Source organism: Globicephala melas, chromosome 15 (assembly GCF_963455315.2).
Source record: "Globicephala melas chromosome 15, mGloMel1.2, whole genome shotgun sequence".
In the NCBI taxonomy this organism is placed as follows: domain Eukaryota; kingdom Metazoa; phylum Chordata; class Mammalia; order Artiodactyla; family Delphinidae; genus Globicephala; species Globicephala melas.
In genome coordinates this window covers 58,218,924-58,233,800 of record NC_083328.1, presented here as the reverse complement: position 1 = coordinate 58,233,800, position 14,877 = coordinate 58,218,924, and the positions used below count along the sequence as shown (strand labels likewise).

Sequence of the window (14,877 nt, the reverse complement as noted above, 5' to 3'; positions counted from 1 at the left end):
TTGTGTACATTTTCAGGACACAAGAGGTGCTTCTGCTGCTTCATAGGCCTGTGTCTATGTCTTTTCTGATTTAATAACAATTAAGAAATTAACCACCTTTGGTTTCTTAGCACTCAATGATCTTTGTTTCAACCTAAAACTGACCCAGGAGAGGAACCCAGATTCAGAAAAACATCCCTTTGCTCCCTTCCTTTCAAATTCAAGGATTGGCACATTAGTCCTACTGGAATATTTGTGGAAAGAATGAAAACTATGCAGTAAATTCATAGATACCTGAAGGGACAGCTCTGGATATAAATACAGTCCGGGTTAAAGAGATATCTGTGTTTGTTTAATTTTGAGAATCATCTTGTGTTTTACTCATGGCAAAAATGCTCCCACTGCCTGATTTAACCCTCACTGCAGCCCGGGAAGGGTAATGCCTGCTGTCCCCTTTCACAGACGAGGAGCTGGGAGGTGCCATGGCCACAGCTCTCGTTGGACGGCCAGCCTGGTTCAGCTTCCATGTGGTCCCGCTATGACCCCGTTTCCCCTGCATTTACTTCTGTGAACACTTCTCCGAACTTACCTAAGTTTTCCAGGGGGAGCCCAGCTAGGAACAGTTAATAGGAGAGTGAGACCAATCAGTACTTTTGTTCCTTTGCCCAAACTGGTGGGAAATCACCTGGCAGATGTAAGAAGGTGGACTTTGAACTCAGGCCTGGAATTCGATGTCAGCCCTGCCCCTGACTCAGAGTCACCTCTGGGAACCTGTGTGTCTCCTCTGTCAGATGAGGATGATGACACTGCCCTCCCAGAACTATTTGAGGAATTTAAAACATAATATGTGTGGTGGTTCTTAACTGCGTCACATTTTCATCATTAGTGATGATAATTACAATCATGTTCATCATTTATAAATGTTCCTTTTGTAGCCAAACCCTCTCCTCCTGTGGTATCAGGCCCCACAGTGAGGGTCACACCTGAGCAGACAGTGAGCTTCACCTGCAAATCCCACGGGTTCTCCCCCAGAAACATCTCCCTGAAATGGTTCAAAAATGGCAATGAGCTCTCAGCCTCCCAGACCGACGTGGAACCGGAGGGAAACAACGTTTCCTACAGCATCTCCAGCACAACCAAGGTGCTGCTGGCCCCGGGGGATGTTCGCTCCCAGGTCATCTGCGAGGTGACCCACATCACCCTGCAGGGAGACCCTCCTCTTCGTGGGACAGCCAACTTGTCTGAGACCATCCGAGGTAGAAGCCCCTCACGCCAGCCTAAGCCTGCACCTGCTCTCAAGGCCCCAGCCCCTTCCTCCTCCCTGCTTTTTGCTCCAGGCCTCAAATTGCCTGGAATCTACTTCCTGACAGTCCTGCCCCATCACCAGGCTCCTAGATGAGCTGGTCACTAACTACCGTTTTAACGGCAGCTGCCAGGTGGACACCCATCATGTGCCGAGCACTGTGCTGAGTAGTTTCCTTTACTTTATCAATAGTTTCTCCAACTACTGAGCACCTACGATAAGCCAGGCCCCTATGTGCTTGGCGATTTCGTATATTTTGCTGCAGTTATTATATTCCAACTGCATGCCAGGGGCTGTGCTTGTAGATGACACACATCATTAACCTACTAGGAGCCCAGTCCTCGAGCACCTACTGTGCGCCCTGCAGTGTGCTTATGATTTCATTTCTATGCAAAGACACCCCCGGTGTTTGAGCGCCTGCTGCATGCCTGGCTCTGTCCTCTGGTGACTCCCTTGCTGTGCTGGAAGCTGTTATCCAGCCCCTCTCCTGTGACCTGTTGGTTCCATAAGGTCAGAGCTTCTGCCTATGCTGTTTCAGTTCCGCCTACCTTGACGATTACCCAACACCCCAGGGTGGGGAACCAGGTGAATGTCACCTGCCAGGTGAACAAGTTCTACCCCCAGCGCCTACAGCTGACCTGGTTGGAGAACGGAAATGTGTCTCGAATGGACATGGCCTCGACCCTCATAGAGAACAAGGACGGAACCTTTAACCGGACGAGCTGGCTCCTGGTGAACTCATCTGCCCACAGGGAGGCTGTGCTGCTCACCTGCCAGGTGGAGCATGACGGACAGCCGGCGATCACCAAAAACCACACCCTGGAGGCCTCTGCTCCCCAGAAGAACCAGGATGCAGATGAACGTATTGGTGAGGCCTCCACTCCAACTGACCCAGTTCTTTACCTTTTTTATTTAATATGAAAGGTAGTAATAGAACAATCTAGAAGTGAATAGATGTAAAGTAGAACTTTAGAGTGAGTTCCCGCCCCCAAACCCCACACCCCCAAGAGTGAGCACTTGTTAGAGTTTGGTATATTCTTTACAGATCTTTTGACATAAATATCCATGAAAGAAAGAAAGTAGGGAAGGAGAGAGATCGTCCAGTCCATAGCATCCTACCTCTTGCTTTCTTTCACTAACAGTAATTGTTTTCACCATTCCATGTCCGCCCACCTCCCTCCGGCTTGCTCTTTCTTACCTGGGCCTTGTCTCCCTGGCTGCCATCGCAAGGGTGCCCCACTGGGAGTAGGGATGGGGGCTTCAGGGTGTCTGTGGCTTATCTCAAGTAAAATCAGTGCTGCACTAAATGTCCTTGTACACATTCTGTTACATGCACAGCTATTTCTGTGGGACGATTCCCAGGGAACATTTCTAGGCCCATTTAAGGTGATGGTGATGCTGCCACCCTTCTGGGAGAGTGAAAGGTGTCAGCCCCCGTCCAAGCTGTTGTCGATGTGTCTCCCTTCTTTCTTCAAAACGGCAGCACCTAGTTGGCGTTTTGGTACCACTGTGGAATGTTCCATCACCTGTACGCTTGTATGTAGCGACCCTTTGAATGGATTAGAATAGAGTCCATTTCCTTCCTTCGTGCATCCTTGAAGGAAACAGCTCTAAAGAAGCCTTGGGCCTGTCGCGGTGCCCTTTGGTGCCACCAGTGGCTGGTTTTCACAGGATGAGCCCTGCCCCTGGAGACAGGTTGTGTGGATCCACTCCGCCTGTCACAGTCTTGCTGGGGAGCTTGGACAAGTCAGTGCCTGTCTCTGGGCTGCTCTGCCTGCTTCTGGCAATGTTGAGGGAGGTGACTCTGGTGATCCCCCAGCTTTGAGTCTCAGCTGCTAGGACCATAGCTGTCGCAGCATTATAGCTTCAGTGCTGGGTATGCAGTAGACACTCAAGAAGTACTTTTAGAAAGGATGAAAGAGTGAATTAGCTGGTTGATGTGCGAGCTGGTTTAGTTAGTGAGGTAATCCTCAGAGCTATCCAATGAGGTAGAGATTACTATTGGCCTCAGTAACATAAGCCAGTGTGTGAGGGGGGCTTAAATGACCTGCTCAAGGTCACACCACAGACGGCAGTGATTTGAACCCACGTGTCTGAGACCTGCTCCTGGCCTCCCACTGTGCCCTCATGTGGGGTCCCCTGCCTGTGCCCGGCGCCACCCCTGCCCTGTCTCCGTGTCCCATGTCCTGGGCTCAGCACTCCTAGGCCCAGGCCCTGGGCACGGACCAGGGCACAGTCTCGGGGCTCTGCATGTTCAGACGCACGTCCAGCACTCCTCGCCACCCCTGCCCCCTGCGCTGTGTGATGCCCCAGCTATGATTAGGAGCTCGCTGTGTGGCCGCCCCACGGCTCACTTAGATGAGGAGGAACATATGTCTGTTCCTCGGGAGGGAGATTCCCGCCCATGCCCTGCAGCTGGGCCTCTCCGAGGCTGACGGCAGCGTTTCCCCCCTGTTACCTCAGCACGGTTTTTGCACTGCCGGTGGGTAACCCATGAGGGGAGGTGTGTGCAGACCCATGGACGTGCCCATGTGGCCTGAAATGTCTGAGCCAGATGTTTTCCGTTAATGAAGCCTGCCTCGTGGTGAATAGGGGCAGTGGGTTTTCCTTTTTTTTTGTTTTAAATTTTCCTACAAGAAGCCTCTATTTTGTGTGGTCCTAGACAAGGCTGACAACTGGAACAGTATCTTCATCGTGGTGGGCGTAGTGTGTGCCCTGCTGGTGGCCCTGATGATCGCCGCCCTCTACCTCCTCCGAATCAGACAGAAGAAAGGTGGGTGCATCTCTCAGTTCCTCCTCATGAGTTTGCCCCTGGGCTGTCCTTCCCAGAGGGGGAGACCTCATGCAGTTTAAGCCATAAAGATGTCCAGTTACTCCCGGTAACAAGAAGTCCAAAGGTAACAGTGCCATGGCTGTGTGGGCCCTTCACCAGGCTGGAATCTGGGGGGGTCAGCACCCCCGCAGCCATCACTGCTCCAGGCCTCACATCCTCATGGGACCACTACCAAGGTGGCAAGCAGGGAGATGCCAGGGTGGCAAGAGGGCCTCAGGGAGGAAACAGTGTTTCCCAGGAGCCCCGGACAGACTTCTGCTTTCCCCTTACCTGTCCAGGTTACATGCCCGGCACCCTGGCAGGAGGCTAGAAGGGAGTGGGGATAATACCACAACTTACTTCTGAGCCCGTTGGGAGGATTAAATGGCTGACTGTGGGTACAATGTTAGTAAGATGCCCAGCACACAGCAAGTGCTCAATAAATGTTAACTCCTGTCGTCAGTATTGTACATGAGCTGGAAACGTGAGCCACCTCCCTGGAAAGCTCCCTTCACTGTGGCAAGGTGTGTGGCCTTGGTCTGCAGCAGGAGGGTATAAGTTCAAATCCAGGACATCGTCCCCTTGTTTGCATGCTCATGCATGTGCGTGGGCAAGCACGTGTGTGTGTGTGTGTGTGTGTGTGTGTGTGTGTGTGTGTGTGTGTGTAGTTGTTGCTGTAGCCAGACCTCTGACTCTAGAGTCAGAAAAACTAGGGTTCCAGACCCTTGTTTTACGCTCTAAACAATTTGGCCTCCATTTCCTCACCTGTAAAATGGGTGTGGCAGTGCCTGCCTTGGAGGCTAGTTATGAAACAAATAAGCTCATGTGAAACAGCAGCTCTGACACATTCTCAGACCTAAAAGGATACATGTTCTCTTTCCCACTCTTGAAGGGGACTATTTTAAGCCAGTGTTTCTGAAACTTTTTTGGCTACAAGTGATAGAAATACATTTCATGTCTCAACCCAATGCACACACACCCCATCTATAAAATTGGAACTCTGATATTTTCCTTTTTGTCATATTTTGTACTATATTCTTTTAAAAATGCTGGGTTTGACCCACCACGTGCTGCAGCTTATAAGGTGCAAAGTGTGGTCCCGAGCTGTGCTTCTGCACCCAGACCTCCAGGCAGAGCTCAACGGGCGTGTTGTGCATCAGCCACGCACCCCTCCTGCAACCCCTTTCCTCTGGTCCCCAAGTTTCCCTCCCCGCTGGGCTGGCTGGAGGGACTCAGCTCTGAGACACTGCCTGAGCCTCCAGCTCCCGTCCAGGAGGGCTGGCGTCAGGGCCCGCATCTCTGGAATCCAGAATGATGCCAGTTGATCTACAGGGTGGTTTCCCTAACATTCCTGGCGCCCCCGCACAGGAAGGACTCCTCCTCAGGTGGGGAAGCAGGGTCCGTTGCCCACCAAGAGTGACAAGCCAGCCCTTGGATGGAGTGTTCACGGTGTCCACTAGTGTCCCAGTCCCCTTTGGAGCCTCATCCCTGGCCACCACGTCAGGCTCCGGCACATGTGAGCTCATTACCATGGGCCTGGGCATCAGTGACCCAGTGTTCTGGAGGGGGAGGGGGGTTGGAGAACTGCAGATGCTGGTGAAGGCCACCCAGCCCTGAGTGGTGCGTCTGCTTGTGTGCAGAGCCCAGCTCTCACACATAGGCTCTAGAGACAGTGACAACTGGCCCTCAGTCAGACCTTCTGATGTGCCAGGCACTGTTCACAGACCTAACCCCACTTTACAGATGAGGAAACTGAGGCATGGGAAAGTTATAAAACTTGCTCAGGGTCTCGCAACTGGTGAGTGCTGAGGCCAGGATTCACACCTGGACAGTGGGTCTCCAGGGACTTTGTTTGAGACCACTCTGCACTTCACCTCCATCCTAATGAGACACCCCTTCTCCCTCATTGGTCCCTGGAGGTATCTGCCATCCTCTACCTCATACTCACAGTGAAATATCCTAATTTCAACTCTATCACTTACCAGTTGTGTGACCTTAGGGAGTCATCCAGTGTCCTTGGTATAAAATGGAGATGATTGGTCCCATCACTGGACTCCCTGAGATGACTCATGACCCAGCACTTGGCAACCCATCATCTTCCATTCAAATGTTAGATGCTGAGCTGCAGCATCTAACTGGTGTCACTCACCTAAAAATCCAGTACCTGCCCAGGCACCAAGCGTTAATGTGGCAGTGAGAATTCTTGCATTGTGGCAGCCCCCAGCCTGTTACAATGTGGTGCAGAGCACATTTGCCTGTGCACGTTGCTTTTTAATTACAGTTTTACAGCAAAATGAGAGTCAACTGGTGGCTGATCCCCAGTGGCTTCTCTGTGGGATGCCCCATATCACAGGCTTAAAATCTCTGAGCCAGATGGACCCTTTCTTTCCTCCCAAGATCCTTTTTTGGAAAGTGGTGAGATGAAAATGGATGTCCAGCCCAACCCTGTGAGTTAAAGCACTGAAATCCAAGCTCAGAGAGGGAAAATGACCCACAGAGGGTCACACAGCAAGCGAGTCGGTGGCAGAAGTGGGATTCCCATTTACTCCCCTACCTAGCAGACCTGCTAAAACCTGTTCTCCAGCAGTGAAGGGCCCTGATGGGGACCCAGGCTTGCTGTAGGGTCTCTGGTAAGGTGTGTGATGGATGGAAGTGAGGCTCAGACAGAGGTAGGGCAGTTGCCCCCTCCCAGGCTGAAGGCTGCTCTGGGATCTGACCTTTGGCAATTCCCAGAGATGGGAAAGCAGGAAGGCCCAGCTCACTGGTCTTCCTCCATGGAAGATAATGGGCCGCCCACCCCAGTGGGGTGGACACGGGGTTTCCTGTGGTTTAGAGGTGATTTCAATAATTCCTCCCAACATCCTTGGAGGTAAACCTCTGCCTCCGCCCCTACACACACACACACACAAAGTTACGTGAGCAAAGTGTGTTTCTAGGTTAAATAACTGGCTTTTGTTTCTTCTCTCTTTCAGCCAAGGGCTCCACTTCCTCTACAAGGTAAGTGCATCACTGGGCTCGGGTGCTTTTGTAGTTATTTTGTTGTTTGCCTCCAACACTGCAAAGCGTAATGCACACCCACTGCGCCAGTCAACTATTTCTTTCCTTTATAAGCTTCTCACCAGGTCCATCTGTAATTACTACCTCAAATGAGGGGATTTGAGGGGATTTCTGCACACAGAGGCACTGATTTCTTGCTTGCTGTCCACAGACAGTGAGACCCTGATCAAATCCCATCTGGACTGTGGCAGAAAACGCCTGCACATTCTGCCCCCGAATCCAAATTGTATACTCTGCTCTTTCCTTCGTTCACTAAATATTCATTGAGTGCTTTGGCACAGACGGCCCTGGCAATGCCGGCATGAGTGGGATAGAAGCATCTGTGCCCTCCTGAAGCCCGTGACCTGGTCAGAAGCTAAGCCGATGACATGACATCACAGATGGTACATTAGTTTGTCGGTTCGCATTATCGGTGGTTTTTGCTGAGTCTCTACTGTGCACCAGCTCTGTTCTGAGCACTCAGGATACAGCAGTGAACAAGAGTCAGTCTGGGCCTTCATGAGGCTCAGATGCCAGTGAGAGAAGCAGGCAGTAAGCCTGAAGGCAAAACAGTATAATGCCCCGTCAGGTGGTGACGAATCAAACACAGCAAGGGGATGGAGACTGCGGGGCAGGGAGGGCAGGGGCAGGGCCTCCTCTGAAGGGGACATATGAGCAGGGACCTGGAGCTGGGGACCTGTGAGGGGACACCTGCTGGGCGAGAGAGCAGGCGAGGCAAAGGCCCAAGGTGGGCAGTACCGGGAGGATACGGGAGGCCAGCCGTTGGAGCAGAAGGAGTGAAGGGACAGGAAGGGATGAGATCAGGAGGTGCAGGCCCACGTACCTTAGCTGTGGCCCATGCAGCAGATGGGTGACTAATCCAGACTTTGCAGCTTTAGGGAAGGCCCCCGACATTCACCCCAGCAGAGTAGAGGCAGCGCCCCATCATCTACCACGTGAATGTACCTGCACGGAAACATGAACGTCCACACCAAGGACGATAAATACAAACTATAAATAGCTTCATGTTGGTTCGGGACAGGTTTTGCCAGCAAATGGGTTTTGAAAATCTTCTGATATTTTTAGAGCTTTGTGGATTTCAGAATTGCAAAGCAGGACTGAGGATCTGGAGGGGAAGCCAGGGGTCTAGGGCCTGTGGCTGTTAGGACTCAGGGTTTTACTCCCGGTTGGATGAGGAGGCTTAGGAGGGAGATGATCTGACTTTGTTTTAAAAGCCATCACCCTGACCACTGTGTGTGGACCAAGGTAAAGGAGGTGAGGGTGGAGGCAGAGAGGCCAGAGAAGAGGCTGCTGCAGTTGTCCAAGCAGATGGTGGTGGCTTGACCAGGGTGATGGGATGGGCTTAGAAATGGTCAGATTCTGGATATACTTCACAGGTAGAGCCAAGAGAACTTGCCGATGGATTGTAGGGTCAAGGACGATACCAAGGTTGGGGGCATCGGGGTGCTGTGTCCTGTGTTGGGGACCACAGATGCAGTGGGGAAACACTAGGCACTGCGGCTGCACACAGCAAGAGCATCTGGCCTGTCTGAAGGGCCCTAGGAAGCACTATGTGTCCCTCCTGCCCCACAGCGGGAGTCTGTGGTGCCCTTGGGAGAGAGCCTTGCTTTCTGCTCTGACCTCCGCAGGTGGCTTCCTGCTCTGAGCCCTGGCCAGCCTCCCGGCTTCCCCATCCCTGAACAAGCAGAGCCACCACTCCAGCAAAACCAGGCTCCTCGCTGCCCCCAGGGAAACGTGCTTCCTGTTGCCGGGCCTTCAACTGTCACACTTCCCACCGAAGTACACTCTTTCTCAAGGGCAAGGCTCAGCTTCCGTCCTTTGCCTAAAACCCCTCAGGGGCTCCCTGTGGCCCTCGAGGTAGTCCAGATGCCCTCCTGAGGCCCTCAAGCACCTCGTGGTCCAGCCCTGCTGCGCTGGACAGTTCTACTCCCAGCCACTCCTGGGGCTCACATTCCGTGCCTCAGCCAACGCTGCCCCCCTTCACCTCCTCCCTCACGCTGCATCCTCGCTCTCCTCGCCCTGTGCGCTGGGCCTCTCCCTGAGATGTGCTCCCCACCCCTGCTCCTGAGCCACCCAGGGTCTGCACAGCTCCAGGGGGTGGCAGTCACGGCCGGCTCTGAACAGCGCCCCCTGGAGTTGTGCCACATGGAAGCTAGTGTAGGAGCCCCTCCTTTTACCTGGTTACCTCTTGCTCTTCCTTCTGGGCTCAGCAAGGGTGTTACCTCCTCCAGGGACAGAGGCCCCTCCTGGGAGCTCTCCTGATGCCCCTGGATGGACACCCCGGTGTGTCCAAGTTGTCTCTGCACTTGTCCCCATAGTATAACCCACCCCTCTCGAAGGCAGGGGTTACTTCCCTCACGTTCACCGCTAATTGCTGCTGAACTTGGCACCATGCCTGGAATGGAATGGGTGCTCAGTAAAGGTTTGTTGAATAAATGAATGAACAAATGCCGTCCCAAACCACCACAGCAATCCCCGATCTCTAACTTCCTGAATCCCTAAAACTCTCCCTGTCAGTGGCTTCACAGCCCCAGATGTGGAAGGATCTCTCTTTTTTGTTTTGTTTTTATTGTTGTCACTATTTTTTTACATGTCATCTCCTCAATTAGACAGTACATTTCTGGAAGAAAAGGGGTGTGTCGATAATAATAATGACAACAGCATCAGCGGCTAACGTTTATCGGGCATTCACTGTGTTCCAGGCACAGATCTATGATTGTACCTATATTAGCCCATTGGTGATTTAATTATTGCAAAAATCCTATGATTTACTCTTGTCCCAGTTTAATTGAGCAGAGGTTCTGGAACTTGAGTGTGTAGCAGAATTCCCTGGAGGGCTTGTTAAAATGCAGATTACTGGCGCCACCCCCTGAGTTTCTGATGCGGAATTTGTATTCCTAACAAGTTCTCAGGTGGCACTGATGCTGCTGCTTCCGAGCTGGACTTTGAGAACCCCTGCTCTAGAAGCTTATTATTGTCCCCATGTTGTGGTTGAGGAAAGTGAGGCTCAGAGAAGTCGTGAGACCTTCCAAGGTCCCACAGTTAGTAAGTGCTGAACCTCGAGTCAACCCAGATTTCTCTGACGCTGAAGCTGAGGCTGTTCATCACTGATCCAGTGCCTCTTGCTGCCTGTTTCTTCTTCCCCAGAGAAGCCAGCCGTTTTCTGCCTGTTTTTTATTTTTCCAGCATGAGCCTACCGAGGGAGCCGTGAGATCACTTGCTCCCTTTCATCTCTCTAAGCCAAAGCGTTAGCTAGTGAGCGGTAATGGTGCTTTCCCGTGCAGCCGCCAGCTTCAGCTAGGCTGACTGGGATCAGACGCTTTCCAGAGGACATTGGCATGGGTAACAACCCAGCACCCCGGGAGGGGGCGGAGCAGGGGAGGGGGCAATGCCACCACTTTGAGCTCAAAGGGCCCATCAGATTGCAGGGCCAGTGGGGAGACTGGCTATTTCTAACTCCCTAGGTTAGGACCGTACAAGAGAACGTTGTAATCTTCCTCAGCTCAGATGAGAGAAAAATGTGGCTCTGCTCCCTTAATTGGGCACTGGGGTTCATTCGGTCGGCCATTTGTTCACTTGTCAGACATTCACTGAATTTATTCTTGGAATATTTAAGGCTTCCCTGACTCTTTTCATTTATTCATCTGGATTGAGCGCCAGGTCTTAAGCCGGGGGATTGCAAAGAGTAGCAAAAAGGACACTAGCCCCGGTCTCGTGGCACTTTTGATCCCATGGGAGACATGTTCATTCATTCAGCAAACATCTATGGCATGCTAATGGCGCACCGGCCCATTACTAGGTGTCAGGGCTCTGGTGGTGAATGACACGGGCCTAGTCCCTGCCCACATGGAGCTAGTGGTCCACAGGGAGGCAAGTTACCAAACAAGCTAGGAGGTTAATACACGATGTGCTGCAGGCACTGACTAAATAACACAAAGTCAGACGCAGAGCAGAGGTTGGGGGGGCAGGGGGTGGGTGTGCGGTGGGCGGTCAGGGAAGACCATCTAAGGAGGGGACATTTAGGAGACAGCTGAGGGGCGAGAAGGCTCTAGCCATGGGAATATCGGGAACAAGAGTAGACCAGGCAGAGGGAATGGCCAGTGCCAAGACCCCGAGGCAGGAGCAGTTGGACGTGTTCACAGACCATGGAGGAGGCAAGGGGGCCAGAGCTGAGTGATCGAGGGCGGAGACAGGACTAGAGCATTGGGTGAGGGCACGTCACGCAGGCCAGGCAGTCAGGACTCGGAGATGGATTTCACTGCGTGGTGGGAAGGAGTTGAGGGTTTTAAGCAGAAAGATGATATGACATCGCAGATGCATTTTACATGTGGGGAGTGGAGTGCAGGCAGGGCAGGAATAGAGCAGAGACGCCAGAGGCTCCTCAGAAATTTAAAACCTGGATGGTGGTGATGACGGACTGGAGGGGTTCGATATGTACTTCGGAGGCAGAGTCGACAAACCTTGCAGTGGATTAGACACAGGTTTTAAAGGAGGAGGGAGGAGAATCGGGGGTGATTCCCACTTCCTTAGCCGAGCACAGGGATGAGTAACAGCAATGCCGTTCACTGAGACAGGAGGGACCGGAGGAGAGACAGACATGAAAAATGGATAACTGCTTCTGTTCTGTAATAATTGCTCTGAGAGAGGAGCCCAGTGTTCTGAGAATGGAGTTTGGGATTCAGTGAAGGTTTCCCTGAGAAAGAACTATTTGAAACAGCTCTGAGGGAAGAGAAGGAGTGAATCAGATGAAGAGGCAAGGAGGAATGAGTGTGCAGAGGCCCTGGGGCAGCCTGATTGTCATTCATTCCAAGTCAGTTCTGAGCACCCATACCTATGTGGTGAAGAAGCATGGCAGACAGCCAGACACACAAACCAGATGGGAAAATATGCAAGAAGTTTGAAATTGTCATGGAGGGGCAGCCCAGCCAGCCCAGCACTGTCAGAGCCTTCCCAAGGAAGTGACAACATAGTTGAGTCTTGAAGGATGAGCAAAGGTTAACCAAGAGGAAAAGTGGTTGAGGGGGTTCTTCAAGGCTGTTGTTGACATGTAAAGTGGGCCACATCAAGTAGCCCTTGAGAAATATTGGGTGAGTGAATAAGTGGGTGAATGAGGCCGAGGGAGTGAATGACCCCTAGGGAGGTCAGCCAGGGACAGACTGCACAGGGCTTACGAGCAGGGCGAGGCATTGGACTTGAACCAAAGGCAGTGGGAAGCCAGACCCGTTGGAAGCAGGAGGGGTATGGATGGAGACTGAGGGAGTGATGGTCCCCTCCAGACGGTGTCCCTGCTCCTGGAGGGCCGTTGCTTGGCCACGTGGGACCCGTCCTGCCCCAGAACTGCTTTCTGAGCCAAGTGCTCATGCCAAATCCATTAATAACCCCACTGCCAAGCCCCATTGCTCACTTCTGACATGATCCAGGCTAACATCCCCAGAGTGGCCAGCTTGAGAATTTACACAACTCCTGCAGAGCCAGTGGCTCTGGTTTGCTCACCACCTTGACTGTGACCCTGCAGTGAGCCAAGCCACGGCCTCCAATTACAGAATCAAGTGCTTGAAGAGCTTCTTTGATTAACCAGAACACTTGGTCCTTCTCTTTTCCTTTCTTAGTGGTGACTTAGATGTGTATAATGTAGAACATTGGGAAAACATGGGAAACTAAAAAGAAGAAAAAATACCACCCAAGGACCCCTGCTGTTAACATTTTACTATGTTTCCTTCCAGTGTTATCCACACATTTTTCATAATTGAAATCATTCCACAGAGAATTTTGCTTTTATACTTATCATTTTAATGTGATTTGTAATTTTAAAAAAAAACTTCCTCATAAACCTTTTAAGTCTTTATCTACAAATCTATCCTAATTTCCTTAACCAGTCCCAGTTGGTGGAGCTGTGAGGTGTAAACCTTCCTCCCCCATCGCGTTCTGTGGTAAATGCCTCTGTGCATAAAGTTTTTTCTATATTTTGAATCCCCCCCCCTCACCCGGCCAAGTGTGCGATTATGAGTCAAAAGATGAGGACAACTTCCAAGCTCTTGACTTTGCCAAGCGGCTTCCAGAAAACGTTGTCGGTCGGCCCCCCCCACCAGCAGTGTGTGAACCTGCCAGTTTCACTGCACCTTCCCCAGCACCGAGTATTATAATTTTTAAAGATCCTTGATGATAAAGTAGGTTAAACAAAAAAAAGGTAGTACATGCTGAAAAGCCCTTTGGTCCAAACATGTGATAAGCAGTTGTGTTTCTGTTGGGAATCGCTCATCCACGTCCCCCACCCATATAGGAAGTGGAACCTAAATGTTATTCTTACCCATTTGCATGAGCACTGGAGATAGTGAGGGTATTTTTATCTGTGCGTCTCTTTCCTTTTTAGGTTGCATGAGCCCGAGAAGAACACTAGAGAAACAACCCAGGTACGGTGCTTGGTGAGATGCCCTTCCTGGGAAACAGGAACAGGCTGGGACAGACTCTCCCAGCTGGAGCAGAGGGAGGGGGGCACTCAGGAAAGCAAGGATCCTCCACCCCTGGCACCCGCCCACCCTGGCGAAGGAGTCTTAATTTAGAACAGGATCTGCAACTCCTGTTGATGCAAGGAAATCATACCACCGAGAGTCTGTCCCCGCCTGTCTGACTCAGTGCCAAACACTGCACAGCTTGGAAGGGCACCGTCCACCATGTGTTCTGTCTAAACGGTGCCCTGGAGTCGGGCTTAGTGTTCATCACGCCATCCAGCCTCCGTGCACGTGCCCAGCCAGTCCTTCCACCAGGAGCACCCTTGCAGCCCTGTGCTGCTCACACGGGGTAACGCACAGCACTGCGCTGCCTGTGCTGGTGGGAAGACCCCATGCCGTTAATGACCTCATGCAAGGGCACACTCCCTTGAGCTGGCACTTTCGCCCCAGCATCACTGAGGGGATTTCAAGGCACCATGGCTGGCTTGTCTCCAAGAACTCTGGCCCTGTCTGCACCAGCTGACGCTGTCAGACCTTGGAGGCAGAGGGCTCCTCTGAGCCTTGTAAGGAGACAGGCCCTACCCTGAACCTGGAATGAGAACATGGCAGCTGTCCTTGACATTTTCCTGGCAGTTGTCATCGTCGTATCTGTAGTCTGTTGAAGAGAGTCAGGGCTGGTGAGAGGCACGGTGCTTCGAGGCCAAAACTCTCCTGACCCTGCACAGCCCCACCCCACCCTTCCTGCCTCCAGCGGGTCCTGGGCATGAGCTCAGGTGGTGATTAGAAATCCAAGACCATTTCCAGTCATGGGACAGGAAGGCCTTCTCCCCCGTCATTTTACTTTCTGGGCCTTTCAAAGTCAAAGTTCTTTCTGGAACTTTGCAGGGAAAGAATGATGGTGAGAAGAGCACTGAAACCTATACAGAATTCAGTCAGTTGGGACTTCCTGAGCACCTACTATGTGCCAGGCCCTGGGCAGTGAGCAAGGCTCTTGTGGAGCTTGCAGCCCCGTGACTAGGACTCCCAGTGCTGTGGGCCGTCGGAGCACAGCTTCAGAGGCCAGCAGACCTTGGCTCTTTTCTGGCTGTGTGACTTTGACCGAATTTAACTTCTCTGGCTCTCAGATGCTTCACCGTAAAATAGAGTAAATAATTCCTACCAAGCAGAGTTGTGTTAGGGCCTAAATCGGGTGATCCACGTGAGAGCAGGGCGCCTGTCAGCTGTTGGGGACTGAGGTTGTTTTTGTGCATCAGGTAGGATCATGGGCGTTGGTAGCT

The 14,877-nt window shown here is 52.0% G+C and overlaps 1 protein-coding gene across 3 annotated transcripts in view; it reads left to right on the top strand.

Moving 5' to 3' along the window:
- LOC115839396 (tyrosine-protein phosphatase non-receptor type substrate 1-like) overlaps nucleotides 1-14,877 on the top strand; it is a 43,202-nt gene that overhangs the window by 24,744 nt on the left and 3,581 nt on the right. For all 3 annotated transcript variants that reach the window (XM_030831052.2, XM_060285735.1, XM_060285736.1), the window contains exons 4-8: nucleotides 915-1,235; nucleotides 1,821-2,150; nucleotides 3,945-4,055; nucleotides 7,067-7,091; nucleotides 13,522-13,561. In XM_030831052.2, coding sequence (XP_030686912.2) covers nucleotides 915-1,235; nucleotides 1,821-2,150; nucleotides 3,945-4,055; nucleotides 7,067-7,091; nucleotides 13,522-13,561 — 827 coding nt within the window. The remainder of the gene's footprint in view (nucleotides 1-914; nucleotides 1,236-1,820; nucleotides 2,151-3,944; nucleotides 4,056-7,066; nucleotides 7,092-13,521; nucleotides 13,562-14,877) is intronic.